Source organism: Copadichromis virginalis, linkage group LG5 (assembly GCF_057382275.1).
Source record: "Copadichromis virginalis isolate Kocher_CV1m ecotype Utaka linkage group LG5, C_Virginalis_male_GT1.1, whole genome shotgun sequence".
Taxonomy (NCBI): Eukaryota; Metazoa; Chordata; class Actinopteri; order Cichliformes; family Cichlidae; genus Copadichromis; species Copadichromis virginalis.
Window position 1 is genome coordinate 24,212,410 of NC_140622.1, and position 25,971 is coordinate 24,238,380.

Here is a 25,971-nt window from a genome sequence, read left to right on the forward strand (position 1 = left end):
CTATTAGTGTCTTCCACTGCTTCATCTATATAAACCAAAAGAATTTTACTGAATAATTCGGTTTTCATCCCTTTGAGGTCACTTGGTTGAGAATTGCTGCACTGACTTCAGCACTTGTGATATGTTTGAATTGCCGGATTTTTCTAACTTCTAATTTCTGTCTTAGATTGCAGCCCTGCAGGATGCTTATGATGGCCTGTGCATCAAAACAGGAGCCACTGCAGTTCCTTACTTCCTAATAAAATACACAGATGAGTCAGTTCAGATGGCCGTGCTGGGGGACTGGGAGACATTTTTCAGTGATACTAAGAAGGTTTCAAGAAGATTTTTATATTTATATTATTAGAAACAGGAATTTAATCTTATATTTTATTATTCTGTGTGTCTGCTACTTTTTTTGCACTTAGATCAATATCATAATAGTATGATTTAAAGTATACACCAAAAGTTTCCAAACCTATTGTTGTTCATTCTGTAATAAAAAAAAAAAAAAAAAAAAAGATTCAAACAGACTCGTTTTTTTAATAAGGTTTAAAATTTATTTTGTTGTGGCTTCAAACTGGATTTCTACTGTAGTTTTATTGGCTCATCACATTTTACTAATGTTGTCTACTGTTACACACTCACACAATAACACATATACGCATTCACGCCTTGCTAATGTAAACATACCTTGTTTGTTTTCTCTAGGTTACTGTGGGTGTCTATGATCCGTGTACTCTGTCCCAACATCCGGGCTGGCCTCTGAGGAATCTACTGATGCTTGTAGCTAACCAATGGTAAACTCTCTGTGTGTGTGTGCATGTGTGACTGTGTTTTGAGGAAGTTGTCTCAATGATGTGTGCTGTCGGTCATTAAGTAATTTGGAAAAACCTGCTGAATTTCACTATGAGTTGCACATAAATGAAAGGCTCCTCTTCCTGACTGATTTCCCAACCCTGCTGCAGTGTTAGGAAAGCAAACCTTTGTAATTTAAGAAAATTATCAATTTCAAAAAGAGAAATGTATCAGTTTAAAAATGTTTGCATCAGGACAAAAGCAATTGAAACTCTACTAAAGTTATTCTGTTCCACTCGGACTGAAAAAGAAATATCAAGCTGCTGCTTCGTCTCAGTGGTGTTGCAAGAGTTTAGTGGGGATGTGATTAATTTGATCAATTACATGTGCTCCTAGATGACAGCACTTGCTTACAGAAACACGACTGTTGCTTTTAAGCTAGTCCCATTTGTCTATAAGGATATCAATTTTCCAGATAAACAAGGTTTATTTCTTCCATTTAAGCTCTTGCTAAGCTTTAATCTTAAAATGTAAATCAGGTTGTCCAAACAGTTTATATTGATCTAATCTGCCTTGCTTGAAGAGGATGAATAATGATGTCACTGCTTGCTGATTTATTATTTTTTTCCACCTAAAAGATTTTCAAAATTATCTCCAAATTCCATCAGGAAACATTGCCGCTCATGTTTGAACTACTTTGTGTGGATTTATTGCCTTTATGTGAATCATATTTCTTTTTCTCAGTTGTATTTATATATTTTTTTACATTTTATTTATTCATTTATTTTTTATTGTGGCAGGGAGTAGTTGCGTGGTCTGGGTAAAAGACCATAGCTGGTTTGTTAACTCATGCCATACCTATCTGTGACACACAGCAGCTACTGTTTGTTCTAACCACAGGCGGTGTTGTTTTATACACAGTATGAGGTGTCTTTGCAGAATATTGACAGATATTTTTAACTAGATTTGATCTATTAAAGGTGCTGTTATTAAACACTTTTAACGGAATATGTATATTTCTTATTCTTTTTGGTTTGAAAAGCGTTAGCAGGCTCTCTTGGGATATTCCAAAGTTGATGGAGGGTTTCTACAGCAGGATAGATCGATAACGGTTGTTACTTTCATGTATGTCACGTAAAAGGAATGTATTGTTACATTGTTACAAGGCCACATTAAGAAAATTCTTATTAATCATTTGGTAAAAGTCAAAATATCAAGATCAAAGATGAAATTCTATTTCAAGAAAAAACTTCAAATACTCTTTTGAGGAAAAAAAGTTGAAATGTGAAGATTACAGCTGTTATTTTAAGACAAAGTGCCATAGCTCCTATACCCTAACGTTTAGATGAGTTAGTGAAACAAATTGATCAGCCGTCTTATCATGTCTTGTGATACAAAGGACATCCTCTTTATTGTACGAGGGTGTAACCATCAGTATCATTGCATCTGTCCATTACTGGCCTTTTCATTTTGTACAAATCCAACCAATTCTTCCAAGTCCGTGTGTTTTGTTGAAGAAATATAGAAGAAATCGAGACACGTCAGACCTGGCAACATCTTGTCGCATTTTCTCTTGTCTTTCTACAGTTGTGGTGTGATATCACGCTGCTCTACCTGCAAATAGTTATTTGAGTTAGTTTTGCCTTTCTATCAGCTAAAAGCAGTTTGGCCAATCTCCTCTGGTTAGAGAGCCCCTGCTCACTGGATATTTTCTCTTTTTTTGACCATTTTCTGTAAACCCTAGTGATAGTTGTATGGAGAAATCCCAGTCGATCATCAGTTTCTGAAATACTCAGACCAGCCTGTCTGCGACCAACAACTACGCCTTATTTTCCCCGTTTTGATGCTCAGTATAAACTTTACCAAGTCATCTTAACCACGTCTACATGCATAAACGAACTGAGTTTCTGCCATGTGGTTGGCTGATTAAATGTTTGTGTTAAAATGCAGTTGAAGAGGTGTTGCTGATGAAGTGGGCAGTGAATGTACATATTTATTCATTTATGAAGGACACGTTTTTTTATGTTTTCGAAAATAGTTATCTGTAAACAACACACTTGGACGTCCTCCTACATCAAGGGGCCATTTCTTTTGTGGTTAAATTAGGCTCCTTCATGAGTATATGTCACATATCATCAGGAGTGCATTTTTAAAGCAGGATATTGTGTGTTTTCATCCAATCAGCCTCTTTAAGTGTTGTAGGCTGTGATTTTTGCTTGTTTTGAACACTTTGTGCTTATGCTCAGTGTCTCCAAAGCAGGTGGTTGTGCTTTATCATCTTTAAATATTCGATTATGATTTTTATTTGCTTTATTCAGAAGTGGTTGATTCAACAATCAGAAAATTTAAAAAATAAAAGGATTCATATCCCACGGGCAATGATATATTTTAACCAGCTTAAGTTAAAAAAAAAAAGAAAAGGTTGTTTTGTTTATTTTTTTTTAAATATTGTATAAACGATGCAGGTGAAAACTGCAAATCATCTGAAAGCTTTTCGGTACTTTTATTTTCAGATGGTAAATAAAGGAGTTGAGCTGAGAAATGAAACTAAATAGTTTTTGAGTAAAAATGTAAATATTCAGATGTAGGAGTAGATATCAAAATGAAATAACATAACCCCATACCTGATGACTTTGAGCAAGAGGAAGCAACCCATCTCACACAACTGATCATAATGTTTTGTTATGTTCTGAGACTGTCGTTGAAATTATCTCTGTATGTTTCTAATTGTGGCTTTTATATCAGTTAAGAAGCATTGCACACTCTTATTTCAGGTCTATATTGAGGAGTGTTTTGTCACAGAGCTTAGTTTTCCCTCTTTTTTTCTGGCATTTAAATTTTTTTTCTTCTATTGTACAAAAAAGGAACTCCCACAGAGGCTTGTTTAGCAATAGTCTTCTGTGATATCAACTCATGCATGCTCTGCAGGTTTTTATCTTAAACAAACCTCATCGATCCTGTGCTTGACTACATTTTTTCTCTCTGTTAAACATAAACTGTTGATACTGGCATCGATGGCTGTGATGTCTTGCCTATTCAGTTCTTTTATCAGAGCTTGATTGTGTAACGTGACTCAGTTTTTCAGGACCATATTAGAGGAAGTGTTTTAGTACGGCTGTATAAGGTGTCAGAGTTTTATTTTGGAGCAACAGGCACATTAACGTGTATTTCACAATGATGGATGTGAGATATCTACATGTAAAAAAAGAAAAAAAGAAGAAAAAAAGAAAATATATATATATGTGTGGTTGTGTGTGTATATGTGTGTGTGTGTGTGTGTGGTTGTGTGTGTATATGTGTGTGTATATATTTTCAACATTTCATGTAGCATCTTGTGTGTGTATGTGTGCACTACAGGGGGTCTAAGTCTAAGCTGGACACAGTGGAGGTGCTGTGTTTTAGGGACAGAACTCTGCAGGGAAGCCGCTCCATTCAACAGAGCGTCATCTTCCATGTCAAACTACCTGAGCTTCCCAGCAACTCTGGTAATCTCTATTTCTTTCTGTGTTTCTCTTTTTATGTATGGGTGCATTGGTGCAGTTTGCATTGTGCTGCTGTGCATTTTTATATCGGTGCATTTGTATTTGTATTCATGTGAATGTGTGCATGCATTCAGATACATACACTTGTGGATATTAATAGTAAATTGAACACGCATTCTTAGTTCACTTTCCACCGAGACTCACTGTTTCTTTTTCAGGACACACTAATCTCACAAAGCGTTTCCATTATTCCTTTATCTGCTGAATAAGGGAAGAAAGTAATTTAAATGGTAATAGCAGGATGGGAAAGCGGGTAGCTCTTTGATCTGCAAAGGTTTTTGTTGAGTTCAGACAAGGAATCTTTGTTTTCCTCAATCTACCTCTGTGGTTCATAATGTCTTTTAATTAATTTGCTGAGGATATATTCATGCAGCAAAAAATGATTCATCTACTCTGATGATTTGATATTGTTTTGAAAAGGATTAACCAATCAACCTTGGCCCAACTTTACACCGGGTTCAGCTAATCCATCTTCTAAATTCTGAAAATAGAGAGGGAGTAGACTGTATGTTTGTGAATTAACATCCACACATCTCAATTAAATAAAGGTTTTGGTGTATTAGAAGTTTCATTAAAGTTGTTCTAGCCTGAAAGTGTTTCTGTATGTATGTATGCATTTATGATTTTTGCTTATTTTACATTGCAAGTGTGTTTTTTGTTGTTGGTTTTTTTTTTCTCTTTTTTGATAGCTTGTCCCAAGAGTGTCGGCTGGGAGAAAAATCCAAAAGGAGCCATGGGACCCAGGATGGTCAACCTCAGTGAATGCATGGACCCCAAACGGTGAAATAAATAATACACGTATTTGAACTTCAGCAGGTTGTCTCGACCACGTCTACATGCCTAAATGCATTGAGTTGATGTCCAGTGATTGCTGATTAGATATTTGCGATAACAAACAGTTGGTGAAGTGGCTAGTGCGTGTATGTCTTCACCTGTCTTACTTAATTTTTTATAGGCTTGCAGAGTCTTCAGTAGACCTGAACCTGAAACTCATGAGATGGAGGCTGGTTCCTTCCCTGGACTTGGACAAAGTGATCAACACAAAGTGTCTCCTTCTAGGTGCTGGGACACTTGGGTGCAATGTGGCCCGGACACTCATGGTAAGGATAGAAAATCAAATCAGTGGGTAGACAGGGTGATGAAGGTATGCTAGAATTTGGATAAGTGCTCCTTGGAAAGTGTTATGGCTCTTAATTCATTAGGGTCTATGACTTGCTTAACCAGAAACTGTTACAGAAGATTTTTTAAACACTGATGTTAGTAAAGATGAGAAATGTTATGTTTTGATGATGGGTAGTATTTATTTTTTTCATGCTATGTTAAGGTGTAGCCGCAAGTCAGGTTACGAAACCTGTATAAAGGTTACTGCAACTTACAGGACAATCCATACAAATACTGCTAATACAACAATAATAAGCAGTAGCCCCGTGCCATTATCAAGACAGTTATCCTAAAAAGTGTAGATTTAACATTATTATCATATTACTGTGTGTCTCAGATTACATTTATACAAAAGAGAAAAAAAGGACTACTATTCTTCTAACTAATATGCTAGCATTACTGTTTCCACTGTTAACAGTATACATACACATACATGATGCTTGTTTGTTCAGAGTGTTTTTGGAACCACTGACTTTCACAGGAACATGCTTGAAGTCAGGATTTCATCAAAGGTTCCTTTAACAGAAGCTCATAAGCTTTGCAACAATTGTCAGGTTCACTGTTTCACTGTCACACACCTCAATTTTTTACATTCTTTTTATATGTCTTTATTTGATAGTTGAGCAGTTAAGATAGACAGGAAATTGGGGAGAGAGAGGAGGGGAAAGCAGGGGTTGTAGTTGAACCTACGCCACTGCACTCCAACCACGTGGCATGTGTTCACCAGGTTTTACAAAGATTAGAAGATGCTCGATGTTAATTATTTTTCATTCTGGGGATGTAGGCAGCACCTCTCTATAAATAAACCTTCTCTTAAACTGATCAGCTGACACACTGTTCACCACTTGTTTCACTTTTGGTGTCTGAACATGATGTGTGCCATAAAGTTTACAGTATACTGCAAATGAGTTATCTTGAATTGCTTTTGCTAACCACTTGAAATTCTGAAACAACTTTAGCGTTTTAATTAATTTGCACTCACAGAACAGAAGCATAGACATGTCACATTATTTGTGATGATATAATCTTGTCCAATTATCAACTGGACAAAATAGATTTTCTTTCATTTTTAAAAATCCTTTCCATCCATATCAGTGACTTAAAAAACTTTTTTAAAAAGGCTTACTCAGCTTTTAATATTTTTTTCAGTGTGAAAAACAACAGCTCTGATCTGCAGGTACAATCATCATCCTTGGTGCTTGCTTTTTTTCACCAGTTATTTGATTGTCTTTCACACTGAACCTGGTGTAATGTAGAATAGAACTAAAATTATACAGTTGTTTAACCTGCACACTAATGCACCCATTATTTCAGAGTTAGATTATAATTGCACTAAGTATTCATTTTAAATGCACACAAGGCACACCATCTCCCACTCATTGTCACTGAAACTGTTTACAAAGCGCCATTTAGGTCAGTGTTCATGTCAGTAAATGGTCGATTATGGTTTTTCCATTTTTCTCCAGGGATGGGGAGTGCGACACATTACATTTGTAGACAACGCAAAGATCTCATACTCCAATCCAGTGCGGCAGCCGCTTTATGAGTTTGAGGACTGTCTTGGAGGTGGAAAGTCCAAAGCCATGGCAGCTGTTGACCGACTTACCAAAATCTTTCCCGGTGTGGTACGTCGAATAACAATGCTTAACTGTGTAATATGACGCCTGTATTTCTGCTCATATTTTAGAGTTAAAGCATGCCCTGCTTCTTGGAAGCCAATGATTACAGTCTGTCATAATCCCTGTTATTCATTTCTTCAGAAATCCTGTGATTCTGTTCTGCATATTTCAGCGTTATATTGGAATCGCACCAAGCACTCATTTGAAATGCACACAAGGCACAGTGCCTACTAGTTACTGTCACTGATGATGCTCACAAAGTGCTGCTGAGGCCAGTGTTCATGTGATAAATGGAGGTTAATTATCTTAAAATAACATTGAAAAAGATGAATTTGTAATCACTGTACAACTGCACTGAATGCAATTGCCATTTTACTATTTTTAGGTTTTTAATTGTATTCCTGTTTGAGTTCTTGTAACTTAGATGTGAAGTACACACCATGGAGAATAATAAGAGTTGGTTTTTATGCATATTAATGCTGGTGGTTTCAATACTTTGCAAATTAATGAGTGGGTTCTCTGTGGGTGGGGTTTTTGTTTTCTTTTTTTTTGGGGGGGGGTATATATTTCAGCAAATGAAAAAGAAAAAGCAGCCTAACAAACACTCAAGAAGGGCTGTGGATTGGTTTGAAAGGGGGCAGCCTATTAAGCGACTAGAAAGTGCAAAGACTGGCTGCATATTTATAACGTGAGTCACATGTGCAGTATGCATTTCAAAATGAGGTGATTCACTTGTCTGTCCTGGAATATTATGCAATGTTGGGGTCAGAAGATCATGAAGCTTAAAAAAAATGATTGGGCAGTTTTCCCTTTTATATGTTGGTGGCAGATTTAATCATCTCGGTATCTGACAGCTTCATTGACTCACACACACACACTATAAATGGGTTCTGTGTGTGTGTGTGTGTGTGTGTGTGTGTGTGTGTGTGTGTTTCCATGACCAATCATACTGTTTTCACATTAGCTATAAACATTTAAGCCAAAAATGATTTCTCCTTCTGAAAACATGACACTTCAAAGCTGGATCAATAGCAATCTAATGGACAGCAAATACAAAGCTACTGCCAGGAGATTTTTGGCATAGCTTAGAAAAAGCATCCAGACAGGTTGCTTTGCACAGATAATAAAATTAGCCTCACAGCACATCTAATGCTCACAAACCAAACACGTTATCTTCACTTTTAAATCTGGAGCGAAATCCACTTCTGGAGCCTCTAAATCATTTTTAAAGCATTTGAAGAAGACTGACTAAGAAAAGCAGCGTGTAAAATGCTTTCACACCTTCTGCTTCTTGTCAGCTTGTAAGTTTTAACTAAACTGACCATGTGTAGGAGTCTCAAAACTTGTGTGTCCCTAGCGTGCCTGTGCCTTTATCAGTCACATCTCACACAGCGACTCCCTCAGTGTTTAAACGTCTGATGTAATTTACCTTAAACTGTGTAAGATTCAAGCCTCATTGTTAAAGTATTGATTTTTCAGAGCTTGCAATCATCTCTGTAATAACGTGTCGGTGAAACGAGATACACTAGGACGGGAAAATGGTGTCACACATTAAAAGAAACGTGATGTCCTTTTAAGTTGAACACACACACACACACACACACACACCTGTCATGTCATCAACTTGACATCCAGGTCTCTCGCCAACCCTGGCCCACCCTTATTTTCAGTTTCTCTCTGAATGTTCTGGGAATGAAATAGAAAGTGAAAAAACGGACACGTGGCCCCGTGTGGTCATGACGTGTCGTGACACTTTGTGTTTTCACCATCAAACTAGCTGCATCCACACCTGCTCCTATTTGTAACAGTGTGAGCGTGTGCCTGCTTGGCTTTCCTCCCTGCTTGTTTTTCTGCAAACGTATGGGTGTCAGGTGCAACTGTGAAAGATGGAAAGACAAATATGAAGAGGGTGAGCTGAAAGTGCAGAAGTACTTTAATTGAACTGGGGGAATATGGTTCAAACAAGGTCACAATGTTGAAAATGTCAGGCAGATTTCTTATTTTGTATGTGGGCGAACACCTGACACAAGTCACCTGACATTTCCAGGAGCTTCTTTTTCTCGCTTAAAATTTGTTCTCATCAAAACTGGATCATCAACAGCGGCTTTCTTGGATTGTTTTATTTTTCCAGAAAGTTTTTTTTTCTCACACTCAAAAAGATGTATGTCTTTCTTGGCTGTAGGTTAAGGATGTTTATAGAGGAAATTGGAATATGATTACCACCTCTGCAGCTTAGCAACACTTACGTCAGTGAAATATAAATTCAAGACTTGGTTGACAAGCTCCCACACTTACAATGTGAGGAGTGAAGGCAGAAGACCCACTGATTGAGTAAAAGTGGCATTTTTATTTTTTCTTGTTCAAATCTCGCACTTCTGCTTTGCCCTTTCTGTCCTTCTCTTGACTATGAAATGACTCTTGACATTTCCGTTTGCCTTGTTGTCGAGTATACGCTCCCTGGAGATAAACATGGCACGAGAATTTTGGCAGTGGACAACAAAAGACTGAACATTGCCTTTTTTTAAGGATATTTTGTTGACTTTAAGATGAACTTTTATGTTTTATTTTCATACTGCTGAGTTATACAGGACCTTTTTTTTCTGATCTCCCCAGTCTGTCAGTTACCAGACAGCAGATTTTCAATCTGTGACTGAGGAAATCCATATTTTCATGTCTCAGAAGATTTCTGTAACCTGACTTCTTTTTATGTCTAAGGTGCTTTTGGAATGGCACTATTCTTTTATGTCCTTACATATTTTATACTATAGAGATTTGAGCCAGATGTACTGGAAAAAGAATACCTCCTGAGAGTATTAAAAGTTGGTTTCCCCATAAATAATGTATGCATATGAATCAAATACATTTTAATAATGTCAAAGAGAGCTGATTGTGCAAACAAAAGACTTGTACATATTGTACATATCGTGCTAGTTACCACACATGTCTGCTCAATTTGTAAGCCGTTCCTTACCTCTATTTCTTTCTATTGCAGAATGCAGAAGGTTACAATATGAGCATCCCCATGCCTGGCCACCCTGTGAATTTCTCTCAGGCCACTCTGTCTCAGGCCCAGAGAGATGTCGAGCAGCTGGAAAAGCTAATTGAAGAGCACGATGTGGTGTTTTTACTAATGGATACAAGAGAGAGCCGCTGGCTGCCTACGGTTATCGCTGCCAGCAAGAGGAAGGTAGGAAGGAACGGTACAATATGTAGAATGAACGGTCACAAAGCAGTGCGGTAGGGTGTGTGTGTGTGCGGGGGTGGGGTTCGATTATAGCTCCACTTATAGTATTTTACATAAAAACAATGAATGAAATGATGACATGCAATGTGAAAGTGGACACCTGCAACGAAGTGTGCACTCATGATTATTATTAAACTCTGCAGTTTAGCGGAGCTACTTTCAGCTCATTATTTGGTTCTGCACATTCGCCCTGTCGCCGCTCTCATGAACTCGCTTAGAGGAGACAGCTGTTTTCAGCAAAAAAGCTCTAAATCAATCCACTGAGCAGCGTCGTGTAGCAACTAGACAAACTAGTCTGTGAATAAAAGTCAAACATAAAACACCAAAAAGACCAAAATAGACGTAAATATTCAACCTTTTTACCTAAATGACTAGAAAAGTAATTAGAAACAAAGTTTTTAATAGTTCATTGTTTTATACTGCAGATTAAAAGTGCATGTTATACTCCACCTTTTTAATTGTTTTATTCTTTGCTATTAGGGACTTTTTGTAATCTACACAATGAATTGTAAAGGATTTTATTACTTTATCTAGTCTCTACTGGCGCATTGTAGTCTAGTCTCAGATGTACATAAACAGAACAGGCTTTATGAGCTTTGTTGAGAGTATTTTGATAGTGGCACAGGAAATCAATACCATGGATTTAAACAGATCTGTTTGCTCAAAGGTTACTTTGGACCTCAAGCCACAGTGCAGCACTCTGGCAGGAGACATTAATGTCTTTTTAACTTTGTTTTTCTTTTATTTACCTTTAAGCTTGAATCTGAAATTGGGAAGCCCTTTCACTTCTCCTTCGGGAAACTAAGATTGCTTGATAACTCAAGTCCAACTTTTCTCTTTACCATTTTATATTAATGTTATTTTATAATTTGCCATGCAAAATTGGATTTATTGAACATTGTGTCAGGAACTTGTAATGCTTCCAGTGGGAACAGTAATGCAACTCTTATGTTGCTGTGTGCTGTTAAGTGGGCTGTTGATGAGGTTTTTTTCTGATGGCTGGCTCAACTGAGAGGTTATTTGGCCATTTGTGCCATGGAGCTGTTTCAGACTTCACTGCTAATTGGCATCAAAATTTGTTTCAAGTGCTGCTCCAAAAATGTAGATGCTTTCCGTAGAGGCCAGTAATGTTTTATGTGATTGATTTTTTTAAAAATAATCCAACATGATGTTCCCTTATTGTCTGCATAAGAGAAGCCACATTTAACTGGTTGAAAATGTACTCAGGGCAAATGGCAAAAATATCAGTAATCAAGCCAAAGCAATTTTGATTCTTTTTTTTCTTTTATGACCATGATTTACCATAATTGTTATTTTCACAGCTAGTGGTGAATGCTGCTCTAGGATTCGACACATTTGTCGTGATGCGCCACGGCCTGAAGAAACCTCCCAACACTCAGAGCGTTTCCACCGAGCCGGACTCCTCCCCTTCCTGCTCCTCTGCCTCCTCGTCATCCTCCACACCGGCCGGTGCTGCGCCCGCTGTCCCGGGATCGTCCCTGTTTTCAAACATCCCAGGGCACAAGCTTGGCTGCTACTTCTGCAATGATGTTGTGGCACCAGGAGATGTAAGGAAACCACACAGATAACAAGTATACACTCAACTAAGTAGCTCACCTAATGCACTCAAAACCAGGTAGACGCTGCTGCAAAGTCGGCTGTGTTGTTTACAGGAGTTAAAATTAGTGATGGTCGCATGAGCGAAATCTCTTTTCAGATGTTATTTTCAAGCAAACAAGGTTTTGAAATGGTCCCAAGCAAACAGAAGCTGAAGTGAAAATGATTGCTATTAAAAAATTACGGTCCCATATGAGATATGAACTCGAATCTCCTGAGTGAAAGTCTCACATGATTCCTGTTTTTATGCTTAACTGTTAGGAGCATCACATCAGTGTTGTGTTTAAGGTTGCCTGCACACTTCGTAGTCATCAAAAATCTGTTGCTTTTAAATGCAGCATTTGGTTTAGTTATTGTTTGGTTTTCATATTTTTGAGAAAGATGGTTGTAATTGTTTTTCTGTAAGAGTAACAATATGCAAATCCCCCCCCAAGAAAGAATAAAACAGAACTTGCAGCTTTGTAGCCTCGACACCCACATTCCCACATTCTGCTTGTGTCTCTGGATGTTCTTTGTTTTGGGGATTTTGGATTTTCTCCTTCTCTTGACCTTTTCGGAGTAATGCACGAAGATTCTTCATAGGCTATTAAAGGCTGTGGCATTTGTTGGAAACTTGCTGCAATGAGCTCTGACTTCTACTGTAAATGCCATATGTGTCGGTCTCTCTGTGAAACATTAAAGAAATACAAAGATTTGAACTTGAGGCAGAGCCTGCTATCAGTATATTCTAAATGTTGATCTAACGTTGAGTTCAGCGAATGAATAAATATAGAGTTTTGCATATTGTTTTAAAGGTTTAAGTGAGACAGGCCTGAAGCAAAATGATACAGATTGTCTAAACATATGGGACATATTCAGTGTGAGAATGTACTGCTGCAAAAATAAAACATGACCAGAAAATAAAAATGAAATGCCTTTGACTCTAAAGGGCTACATGTCAGATTTTGTAGCCATTCCCCTGGTAAGCATGTGTGGTCCACAGCGTAATATCCCCAAAATGAATATTTGCAGGTTTGGCACAAACACTAATGATCCGTTCATCCATCCATTAGCAATACCCTCTTACCCTTTTACATGTGAGCCGGAGCCTGTTCCAACTGACACTGGCCAAGAGGTTTGCAGCCACTGACACTAATGGTCCATTTATGAAAATACTATGGCATTACTAACACCCTGCTCAACTGGAAGTATCCGCTAGTCATCAGTGTGTCATAAACAGTTTGTGATCAGCAACTTGGTCAGAATTCCCCTGGAGAAGTCCTTCAGCCAGTGCCAAGGTTTCTCACCTCTCGTTTCTCTACTTATTGTGGAGAAAGTCCTCTCAGGTTTACTGGATTGACCTTTGGCTTTTTGGAGTTCCAGGACATGATTCTCTATATTGATCTTCTTACTATTTTTGCTGTGTTTTGTTTTGCTAAAATAGTCAACCCGGGATCGGACTCTGGATCAGCAGTGCACAGTCAGCAGACCAGGTCTTGCCATGATTGCCGGAGCGTTGGCTGTTGAGATGATGGTCTCCATTCTACAGCACAGTGAAGGGTAAGTATGACAAAATATATGTTTGCTACTAATAAGAAATTGAAGTTGTATTAAGGGTGTAACTACTGGCCGTTATACTTGTGTAGATTTTGATGCAAATAGTCGCTGGGACATCACTCATGGGTTTATTTAGAAGTAGATTACTGTTTTGATTACTGGATTCTGTGAACATGAGCGCGATCATATTGATGACCAGTAGGTAAAAGCGAGCCATGCCCCAACTGTACAACCTATTTTATGCTTAATAGGACTGTTATTTACGAAATGAGCCTTGTACTGTATTGAAGCGACCCCGAAACTAATGGTTGAAGCCACAAAAAAATGTTGACTGAGGGAATAAATCGCTGTTAGAAGTACAGTCATCTTCTCATCGACTGCTAAACAGACACGTCTCCTTTACAACATGTGTCCTTCATTATTGTTTAATTTGTTTATGTATATATTTACTTATTTTTGACTGTGGTTATGTGTAATGAACAGTAACTGTAGGCTAAGAAGGAAGTGGAGCCTGATGTCACAGAGTTTAAAATACTCAAATATTTACTGGGAGAGACCAGGGTGGACAGGATAAGGACTGAGTATATTACAGAGAGAGAGCTACAGTTGGATGGTTTGGAGATAAAGTAAGAGAGGCAAGGTTGAGAGTAACATGTGCAGACAGAGAGGGGAGTGGATATATTGGGTAAAAGGATGTTGATGATTGGGCTGCCTGGCAAAAGGAAAAGAAGAAGAGAACACTTATGGATATAGTGAGAGTGAACATCTAAAATGCTTCATTTGACAGAAGAGTTTGCAAAGGTTAGGGTGAGATGGAGCCATCTAATCTGCTGTGGCAACCACTGAAGAGAGCAAGTGAAAGAAAAAGCAGGCTAGAAAGATGCTAGTCTAACAGTAGCTTTACATTAATTCTTGATTACAGATGTACACAAAATCATTAGCCCCCTGATGACATTTTAAGTTGTTGTCCAAATTTGCCCATGTGCTTTTTTTAATTTAACAGAATCAGGGATCTTCAAGATAGCATTTCTAAACATATTAGTTTTCTTTAGAAATCATAAAATACTTCAATTTTCACACAATAACATAATTATTATAACAAAAACATACCAGGCTCAGTATTGTTACCCCCCTGAAAAACGACCCTTTTGTAGAGCAATAGCACAAACCAGTCCTGATGTCCTTTAACTTTGTAAAGCTCGACGGATGTAAAATTGAGTTAAAACTAAAGGATATTTTCCCATTTATTCACTTGAGAAGGCTTCAGGCCAGAAACAAAAGAAAATCTGTTTAGACTGGAGAAAAAGAATCGTTGATGCTCTCAAAGCAGGAGATGGATATACAAAGTTATCACAAGGTTTATAATTGTCGAAAGCTGGAATGAGAAGTATAATCAAGAAATTCAAAGAGAGCGACACAGTACAGAGCAAGCCTGGCAAAGGTAGGAAGTGAAAGAGTTCACTCATTCATAGAAGAAGGTCACTAAAACCCTGCACAGAAATGCACTGCAAGGCTGTAGACTGAGGAAAAACTCAATTTCTGCGTGGACACACCTTCAAGCCAGACTCAAGTACACTTGAAACAACCTGAAGATTGTGCATCATTTAATCACATAAAGCTAGACAACTAGAAACTGAAAACTAGAGCTATTTGGCTACAGAGACACTGCTTATGTTTGGAGAAAGAAGGGGAGGCGTAAGAACATCAACCCACAGTGAAACTTGGTGGTGGGAGTATTATGTTTTGAGGATCCTTGAGTGTGACTGGAACTGGGAATCTCGTCAAGAAGAAAAACGATTTTAAAAGAAAACCTCAAGCAGTCAGCGTCAAAACTGGATAGCTGTCTTCCAATAAGACAACAACCATACATCCCACCTGGTGAAGAACAATGTCAATGGTACTGACTGGCCTGCACAAAGCCCTGACTTGGATTCCCCTGAAAATCTGCGGATTGACTCAAGACTGACAGACAGGTAGATAGGCATATAGATACATAGACACTTTATTGATCCCACATGGGAAATGATTGTGTTATGGCAGCAGGAAAGAATGAAAAGAATAAAAATGGTTCAGTCTACAATAACTAAACAACATAGTTATAGTAAAAGTGACGCGGGCACTTATCAGTTTTTTTTAAAGGAAGAGTAAGAACATTAATACACATTAATGTTAATAATACATTAATAAAGAAGATATAACACAGGTAATATCTATAATGCAATCTTCCTCAGGTGTGGAGTTGAGCAGGGGAGATGGGATGTCCATGTTTGTTCAGTGACCTTCTGTCCCTCATTGACTCAGACGCCTCCAAATTTTGGCCAATGATGCTTCTGGCCTTTCGAATCAGTTGGCATCTCTGGCACTGACACTGACCCCCAGGAGAGAACAGCAAAATAAATAGGGGAATTGTCACAAACTGGTAGAACTCCAAATCTTGCCGAACATGTTCTGTATCTGGACTTCATCAGAAAGAGGAGTCTGCTCGTCACCTTCTGCTACGCAGCATCACTTTTGATCTTCCAGTTCAGTCTGTTCTATTCAGGTGGACTTAGAAGTATCCGTAGCTGCCCATGTTGTTAATGGGCCGTGTCACAGATTTTCTTTCCTCCGAAGGTCAACCACCATCTCTTTGTCTTGACCTTCAGAAGCAGGTTATTTCTGCCAGACCACTCCACAAAGCTCCTCACCAGCTCCCTACAAGAAACAACTGCAGGCTGTTGTCCAGCAAAAACAACATATAACTCAGTATTAGCATTGGTGGGGAGGGGTAGTTTTTGTAAAATAATTTTGTATTTGTGTGCAAAGTAAATGCCAGCATCCAAAATAAAACTAGTATGTTTGTAAAAACTGTGTTAAAAATCCTTTGCTCTGTTGAACTGCACTTAGAAAATACTTTAAAACATTTCATTTTCATACGAGCTAACAATTCTGTCATCTGTATGTCTGTTTAAAAATAAAACAGCAGCTCATTTAAGCTCAGCAGGACATGGCTATGGCTATGTAACAAACTGTTAGCTGGGGGATCTTAGACCACTTTGATCCAGCCTATCCCAGCAGTCATAGTGTAAGAGGCAAGGTACAGCCCAATCATATCCAGCCCAGTCTAAGACTAATGGAAAAACAGAAAACTCTTTGCTCTCACATCCACACTGGGAGCCAATCTAGCATCGTCATTTAACATAACATGAGCGAACATACCAACTCCATAGAAAAGCCTTAGCCAACCAAGAAGTTTGAACCCAGAACCTTCTTGCTGTGAGGCATCAGCGCTAATGCGCTGCACTGTCAAAGCCCCAAACCTGCATTTACTTGCTTTCATCTATAAGGGTAACTACACTTACACTTTCTGGTAAAACACTGTCACCTGGTGGTGAAATTTTTAGTTAAATTTTACAAATTCTGTTTACACTTAGATACATTTTACACTTGAAAAAACTATATATGTTAGAAGGGAAAAAACCGTGTGTATACTGAGCTATGCATCAAGGTTTGACTGCTTTTAATGCCATTAGATCGATATTTTAACACAAGAGTCACTTTTGGAGCAGCCTCACGTAGTCATTAGACGATCTGGAGTTTTTAGCTAAATGTCAAACTGGCTTTATTTTTTGACACTGAAGGTTGACCCTTGCCGTGACATTTTAGACCTGTACGCAACCTTCATCTTTTATGTATTAAAATGTATGGTCTGGCCATGCATTCATAGGTTGAAGTGTTGGGCAAAGTGTGAGAGGTTGACAGCAGGTATTCTTGTCTCTTACCGGTGTCAGTGGATATTTCCCAATGAACACTTGAGTTTATTTTCAGCACAGTCTGCTTGACTCTTGCGTCACACCTCTGGTTTTTGTGTTTCTGGTATACAATATATGCTTCTCAGCATGGTGCTAGAAAAAAAATCATACTCAGAATCATAGTAGAAAAAAAGTTTTTATGTCATACTGCCCTCTTCTTTTACACACACAGTCCACATTCCAATCTGGATTTAATAAAACATCCTTGCAAACACTAGAGTATGGAAGCCCGTTTCCGCCACTAAAAAAAAAAAAAAAAGCTAGTATCCATAACTCGAAATTTCGAGTTATTTTCTTGAAATTACGAGTTATTATCTCGAAATTTCGAGAAATATAACTCGAAATTTCGAGTTACTTTTCTCAAAATTTCGAGTTAGCTCTGCCAATCAAAAATATACGTGAATGAGGTCGCTTTCTTGTTACCCGGAAGCATATGGCGCAGGACCACGCACTCAAAAACGGATCCCAACAAATTAAAGTATGTTTGCTGATAGTAACACCATGTGATTCAGCTAATAACACAGGGATTTCATCATTTGTGAAGCCAGGCTGAAAACACTCAGCAATCTGTGCATTCACGACTGGATGTAATACCGGTAGCTTAGCTGTAGCATTTGTAGCTGAGGGCTTCAGCTTCCGGGTAACATGGAAATGACGTCATTCACGTAGATTACTGATTGGCAGCGCTAACTCGAAATTTCGAGTTGCTTTTCTCAAAATTTTGAGTTATTATCTCGAAATTTCGAGAAAATAACTCGAAATTTTGAGTTATGGATCCTTTTTTTTTTTTTTTTTTTTCAGTGGCGGAAACGGGCTTCCATACTAGAGGGCTAGCGCTCTCCTCCCTTAGTGAACGGCCCTGATTACCAGTACCTGTCTGAAGTACTCTCATCAGTGCTTCACTCCAGGCTTAAAGCTAAGGGAGATGTTACCTTTTTGATGGAGCAGCACAGCAGCTGAGGTCTCACTGCGCTGCAGGTAGCATTGGTAATTTGGTTGTAGCACAGTCCCCCCCCCCCCCCCGAAGAGCTTTTTCTCATTTTCATGCTTCAAAAGCTCTAACACAGAGGTTCAGTCAGCCCTTAAGTTCTCTTTGCAGTCTGTGCTAGCTCGATATTTCCGTCTCTTTTTCTTAACGCCAATGGGGATGTGTCCATGCCTATTAAGTGTGTAGTCATGTGCACGGGTGTGTCTTTGTGAAAATGGAATTGTGTGTGCCCTTTTTGGTGAAAATCATACTAAAGTGGCTGCTTGCTGGGCCTGATAAGACAGCCATTTTCTCTCAGAATGTTTTTGAGATGTTATAAGCTGTTACAAAGCCGTTCTTTCGGTCCTGGATAAAAAGCTTAGAAAGTAAAGGAGAAGGTGAATTTCCATGTGCTTTTTCCAGAACTTCTGTGTTTATGTAGCTCCTTGCTTTACACCAAGATCTCTCTGTGTCTTGCTTCAGCTACTGTCTGTGTCCTTGTTTTTATCTTAGTAGCTGTGTTTGTGCCTTTCTGTATAACCCCAATTCTTCCAGCTCTTTATCCCAAAAAAGCCCCTTACACCAGCTCTCATTTGAAATCTTACTCCATAGCAACCACTGGCTTTAGAAAATTGGCACTTCAGGATTAATGTTGCTGCAGTTTGACAGAGATTTCTGACTTTGCAAAACCACTGTCAGCTCAGCGCGAGATGTGATATTTCACTTATTGTTACCCACACAAAGTAGAACCTTTTAACCCTGATTACATTTACTGGGGAGCAGGAGCTCTCAGATCACATGAAAAATGTAAAACCTTTTAATATTCAAGGAAGTAGGATCTATTAGTTCTCAGTATAGAAAACCAAAGTCAGTGTTTCTTAGCAGCACATTTAGATTTGCTGTGTATAATAAAAAATCATCAGAATGCAGTGTATTATAATTTTCTGTGGAAGGTTGTTTAAGCAGGTTTGCTGGTTTTAATTCTTCATCTTATTTATTTATTCATTTATTACTTATTTCTTAAAAACTGCCAAAATTGCACAAGCATGTGTGTAGGAATATAAACTTATGTCCCTTTTCTTCTCCTTCAGAGGCTATGCAGTGGCCAGCAGCAGCGATGACAGAATGAACGAACCTCCCACCTCGCTCGGTCTCGTGCCACATCAGGTCAGACATATAGATGCACTCATATGAAAATCTGAAATTAATAACTTGCAAAATGTTGCTAAAAATCCAAAGTATGCATGTAAGAGTTAAAAATAATAATAAAAAGAATTGCATAACAGACAGTAAACTGTAATTGCTGAAGTTGAATTCAGGGTCAGCATATTTACAGGCTATTAAAGTTTTCCAGACACCTACATACAAAGCTCTCAGTGACTCAGGGGAACAAGTGGCAGATCCTGAAGGCGGAGGCTGAAGTATTGCTTTAACATTCTGAAAAAGCTGCATTTCACTGAGAGTCCAGTTTGGGACTGCGAAGAGAACAACAGTGCAGAAGAGAGATAATTGCAAAGGAGTATCTCAGCATTCACCCCAAGAAGAAATGATTATGTTTTGATTCAGCAAGTGAAAAGGGGCACAGTTTGCTGTGTTGTTATGCATACTCTGTGAAAAGAAGGACAAGCAGAAATGATGGAAGTGTTGCGTAATTCAGCAGCCTCGCTGTTATAGTATTTCACTAAGTGCCCTGCACACAACCTTGCCTTAACAGCTTGGCAAGTCAGTGATTTATTTTTTTTCAGTTTTTAATATTCTGCTGGGTTTTTGTCCACATCAGTACAAACATACATATGTAGAGACAACATTCTTACATCTGATGTTTTTTATTCTGTAACAATACACAAAGGTTTCCCATTTTGGTGACTTTAATAGTCATTAAATATGTTCAAACTGAAAGATCAAACATGACTCAAGGTTCCTAATGAGGAGACTTCATCATGCCTGGAAACCATCATAATTAAGAGATCTTAGTCTTTCCGAGCGCCAGAAGCCCATTTTCTGGGACAGGAAGAGATTTTCTGATATGCAAACTTTAGCTGCAGATTTGCATGTCTTTGTGCTTTATGAATTAGTGCCTTTCAGTCCTTTTGTAGAAATGAGTCAAGAGTAAGGCGCTATGGCTCGTCATAACAGGCAGTAACTAGACTTGAATTTGGTGCTGCCAAATAGAACAAAATTAATTCTTTTTCATAGCTCGAGAAACACGGCACTTGAGGTCAGGCAAGGCTCAGCTGGAAGCTGTGGCAAAGTCATAGCTCATAGTGATAATCAATGAGCTGGTTGCAGCAGCTATTATGGAGAAGAAAGGAAAAAGAAAGGGTCCGTGTGCTTATCTGAATAGTGCATCTTTGTGTAGCTCTTTTTCTTTGGTTTGTCATTAGTAAAACTCAATTTGCAAGTTTTTTTTGTGTGTGGGTTTTTTTTGTTTAATGTTTTTTGGATTGTGTTGAGCGTGATTGGACTAATGACACATTCAAATTGGATTTTGTTTAGTAATATATTCATTTTTTTTCATGTAATAGAAAAGTGTAAATATTTTTATTGATTTTGCAAATTACCTAGGACAAACTGTGCTCCTGGCTAAATGGTGGTTTTTCATCTCCTCTATTTACGTATCACCATCAATATTCATCATCATGAAAACTGCCTTTTGCTTGACACATCTGCTGGCAGCCAAACAACCCATCAAAAAAATTGGCATTCAAATGTGGTATTTTATGTGTGTGCTCATGTACAGAGAGAAGGTGCAAAAATGATTGGAGTGAAAAATGCAAAATAAGTAATATGCTTGAGACGCACACATTTATGTATAAATGACTGAGGTGCTCAGTCCCCCGTCACTCTGTGCCTATACAGCACTCTGCAGTTTGTTTGGGTTTTTTTTGTGGTGCCACAGTGACAGCTTCTGGTGATTTGCAAAAATTGCACACTTGTATCTCCATTGTAACTGAAGTGCAGCTATACCATTGCCTTCCCCTCGTTTTCACGCGCACTGTCAATTTTGTGCCCTTGAATAGAGCTGTGTTTGAGAGATGTTCTCAACATGTTTTTGATACTTCTGTGTGTTAAGCCCAAGCTAAATCAAATAATCAACATTAAGGGTTACTATAAGTAACAACTACTACAATAGCACTTTACTCTGATATATATAGAATTAAACTGGATTTAGCTATATTGTCCAGTTTCACAAACTCCAAGACCTTTTATCTTCAGTCCCTCAATTACGGTCCCCAAAAAACAAGAATATAAGGGGTGGACAGCCGGGCCTAAGGTAGAAAATAATCCAAAATATCAAAATTGCAACGTAAATAATGGATAAAATGATCAAATTAAGCATGGCCTTAATGTGGGAGGAATGTTGAGCAACTTGAACTGGGATCCAAAGCGGCACATATATTATCATCCCTTGAAGTCAAAAGCACTGATTCTCAGTGGAAATGATGCACCTTGATTGCTTTGATGTAACTCAAGGATGCTTTGATACTCCATGAAGTAATTAGTGGTCTTACAGTCTTGAATGACATGTCTGACGAGCCGTGCTTAAACAGCAGTTAATCTTCATGTGTTATCCAAACGCGTGTTGAACTGTGCCTGACGTCGACTGAGCACATTACTTGACACACATATGTCATATGTGGTCAGTTTATGCTCTCTACAGAAAGCTATAGAGTCTGTTCACGACTGTCTCACTCGCCCACGCTCATCCACTGGTCTGACCCCCCCCCCCCTTCCCACAGTTTACCTTACTCTCTGGACATGGTGTGTCACCTGTCACTGCAGGTTAACACACAGCATAAGAAATGAATTTGGTGCATATAAGGACGAACACTGATGCTCTTGATCTTAGAAACACCAAAAGCCATGAATTTCCACCTTTTCTCCGTCACTGGGCATCAGCAGTAATTGGCCACAAATGTTTGATATACTCGTCAGTCTCACCACCAGATAATTATACCCAGGAAATTGTTGCATGCTCCTCATGTTTTGTGCGTCATCAAAAAAACAAAAAAACCCCCATTATTGGCTGAAGCTTTTATTACAAAACAGGAAGCTGGGGGTGGATGAGGAAGGCGATTACAAGAATGTGATGTGAAAAGTGATACTGCAACATGCATGTATAGGATTAATTAAGAGTGAAGGCATTTAGCACTTAAAGATGATGAAATGAATCAAATTGAAACATGCCTTTATAACACCAGAGGGCGCTCTCTGCTTTCAGTTTAAACAGCATACAGAAATTGCTGGCAAATTTTCATTACATATGAAAATTTGTAATTTGTTTTGCATTTTCATGATGAAAATGCAAAATTTGTTTTGCATTTTCATGATTGTCAGTGGAAGCATTACTTTTTGCTTTCAAGGAATAAAAGCATCACCTTTGCCATTTCCTAGCAAGTCTCCTGGTGAACACACCGACTTCCAAAAGCTGCTTGTTTTTCTTGTTGTTTATCTTTTGTTAATGTCAGCTTGTCCCCTCTGTTGTCAAACCTTGATCACATAATTAGAATGTCTGCTTTTCTTAAGGGTCTTATTCTCCTCCACAGATTCGAGGCTTTCTTTCAAGGTTCGATAATGTCCTGCCTGCCAGCCTGGCCTTTGACAAATGCACTGCCTGCTCCCCCATTGTAAGTGGCACCAAATGTAACTGAATAGTTCTAATTATGTGTTTCTGAATCCAGTTTTGCAGCAAGACTGTGTTTTAATGTTGAACTGCACTTTGCCAGAAAAAAGTAGATACAATGTAGATGTGCCTTGATGCATCCCTCAATCATCCAGGTAAGGAAATCCCAAAAAATGGATTCTGTTCTGAGACTAGCACCAATGAACAATGGGCTGTGAGGTCTATATATATCCCCTGCTTAAAGTATCGAAGTATCAGATTAGATTCTGTTATTATGTGACAACATTGTTTCCAAACACAAATTGCAGCCTTAACAGAAATAGGGGGATTCCCATCTCTCCTATTTCCACATTGTGAAGTCAGTGTTGAAATGCAGTTCTTTGAGGAATACTGAATCCACACAGAGAGAGACACAGAAAAGCTGGTAAAAGCATATGGTAACAATCAGGCAGCAGTTGTTCATTGATGTCAGTAACTGTCGTTGAGTGTAATTAGCTCCCACTGCTGCTCTCTCTTTTTTTGTCTGTGTGTATGTGTGTGTGTGTGTGCATGTGCATAGATGGGTTGTTGAAGGGTTCACATATCCTAACTAAGGCCAAGTGGGGTAAGAGAAATTGCCCTTTGTGTTTTGTTTTGTTTTTTCTCGTAATAGGTTGATATCCAACTGGCCAGTGTGGCTAAGTGTGTAGCAATGTGACTCATTGTTTTTACACTGGTGTAAGACTGGGAACCAGGGGAGTCGCGATAGAAAAGTGCAACTTAAAGAAGGAGAAAGTTTTTTTTGTCATTTCGTGGCTTTTGTTTGTTTGTTTGTTTGTTTTTTTAAATGGGAATAATATCGAGGGTTTATAAGCAGAGGAAGTAGAGCATTAAAAGCAAGGGTGTTGTGATGAGTGGCGGGCTGGTTCAGTCTTTCATTCTTCCCTGATCTCAATGCACTCTTTGTGTCTATAAAGAGGTCATAAAGCCCCAGATCTATCACTTTCATGTGAAGACGGGGAGAGAAACCAAGAGGCAGCAGGGGGAGGGAGTTGGCTAGCTTGTGCACTAAAAGTTTTTTTTCCACCTACGCTCTGACAAAAAAAAGAAAAAAAGTCTGCAGTTCCAGCCCATCTTAAGGTGTCATGTTTCTGCCTGTGTGACTGATGAGATTATTCGGTCTGCACAGAGGTTTCATATGGTTTGACAGGGATTGGGTAAAGCCTGTGTGTAGTTGGGAACAATGAACAACATGAGTTTGGAAAGACGATCCTTTGCTGAGGCAGGGATAAAGGTTATGTAGTGAAGCTGGTGAATATGTTTAATCCCACTCACACATCTTTTCCATCTGTTTTGCATTCGCTTATCATCCTTTCAGTCTCTTCTTTTATTCTTTTTTCAGTCTAGTCCTGTTTTACATCTCCTTCTTTCCTCTCGTACATCTTACCTTCTCTGCCTTACTTCTCTTCCTCCCCCACATCTCTCCTCCCATTGTGTGTTCCTCTAGTCCATCTATCGGTGTATTAAATAGTGTGTGGATGTGTGGGTTTTTGTGTGTGAGAGAGAGAGACAGCGAGTGCAGGTCTTTCTGCGTGTATTTCTGCCGCAGTCAGCTGTGTGCTGCCAGGTCTCTATGGAAACAAAACAATTCAGCCCCTGTCTGGGCTGGAGCAGTTCCTGTAGAGTTGGGGCTTTTCGCTCTGTGTGTGTGTGTGTGTGTGTGTGTGTGTATTTCCTAACTCTCTGGGGCTACAAGCCAATAAAACTATACGCCAAAGAGTAAATCACAGCTGACGTGGCTTTGTCTAAAACTGTGCCAGATACCTCTTACTACAGCTACTTGTACACACCACCAAATATGCTTCCACTATTAATAGCAAACATATACTTTTTCTGTTTGGGTTGTAAAGTTCTGACGACATTTGTAACTGGTCACTAACATAACTCACAGTGTTCCTCTGTCAAGGTGGTCTCTCTTTTAAACTTGTACTTGCTTGTGTTGTTTTATCTTCAGAGTAAATCGTCCTTATTAAACCACAGATTGTAAAGATGAAAAGCAAAGAATATAAGGAGTGGACAGCCAGAGAGAGTCTGCGGGTATTTTTTGTGCTATGTCAGGGGGTGAATTTCCATTTCATTGCTTTTGCTGATGTGTGATATTAAGTTTTTAAAGCACCAACCAAAAAAATTTATAGAAAATAATCAGATATAAAACATAGGATGCAATCATAAGTTACCACAAGTGCGCCCTGGGGAAAAAACAAAAAATAGTCCTTTAGATTGCCTGATCTCCTCTTCAAGGTAGTCTCCTTAGTCGGAGCTGCACAGCTGCCAGAAGGGCTTCTATTTTGGGAACGCTCAGTGGAAATCTTGTTTAAACCGCTCGCACTTGTGTGTCTGCATTTTGCGGTGGATGTAGTCCAAAATAGTAACCCTTTAACTTGAAATTCATAATGGGTAGGAGGATGAAGATGCAGGGCATCACTTCTAGCGAGTAGGTAAGATGGTAAGAAGGATGATTATGCTGATGTGCCCAGGAAAAAAAAACTCAAAAAACTTCCAGCTACACATTCTTTGCTAGCTGTACCTTCTCGAAAGTGTCCCTTTTCACCAATACCGTTACACCCACAAACCTATAATAATGAGTCAGTATGGAGTTTTTAAAGCATGTGTCTGCATAGGCATGATGGCCGTTCTTGTTAACAGAGGAAGTGAGTCAGCAGGAACTGTTTACTCACAGTATTCAGAATATATTAGGTGTCACATTATGGAAACACAAAGTCCTGGTAAATTATGTGCTTAAGTTAAAAATGAAACCAGCTTAAACCACCATTAAAGCAGCTGTACTTTGAAAAGCATCCGGTCCCTCATATTCTTCAGTGTTTACAAGCAAATTTGAGTCCTTTAAAATTTGGTTGTAAAGGAGTCCTCTGTGTCACCAAGACCACCCACTGTTTGATATCTTTAGAAACTGCTAGAGGCACACGTGTAGTGTGTGATGCTTCCAGTTAATGCCTTCTGTATGGTTCCAGCTTCAAAAAGGAGGCCTGCCAACTGTCAATAAAGCTCAGAGATGCATTTATGTGGCCCCGAGTGGAAGGAAGCTTTGCTACA

The 25,971-nt window shown here is 38.7% G+C and overlaps 1 protein-coding gene across 1 annotated transcript in view; it reads left to right on the plus strand.

Annotated features, from left to right (window-relative positions):
• Nucleotides 1-25,971, plus strand: part of atg7 (ATG7 autophagy related 7 homolog (S. cerevisiae)) — a 58,592-nt gene that overhangs the window by 4,713 nt on the left and 27,908 nt on the right. The window contains exons 7-17 of the mRNA XM_085456900.1: nt 167-313; nt 691-779; nt 4,135-4,262; nt 5,009-5,099; nt 5,275-5,419; nt 6,947-7,105; nt 10,092-10,286; nt 11,666-11,911; nt 13,384-13,499; nt 19,346-19,421; nt 22,802-22,882. Of these exons, the coding sequence (XP_085313026.1) occupies nt 167-313; nt 691-779; nt 4,135-4,262; nt 5,009-5,099; nt 5,275-5,419; nt 6,947-7,105; nt 10,092-10,286; nt 11,666-11,911; nt 13,384-13,499; nt 19,346-19,421; nt 22,802-22,882 (1,473 nt within the window). The remainder of the gene's footprint in view (nt 1-166; nt 314-690; nt 780-4,134; nt 4,263-5,008; nt 5,100-5,274; nt 5,420-6,946; nt 7,106-10,091; nt 10,287-11,665; nt 11,912-13,383; nt 13,500-19,345; nt 19,422-22,801; nt 22,883-25,971) is intronic.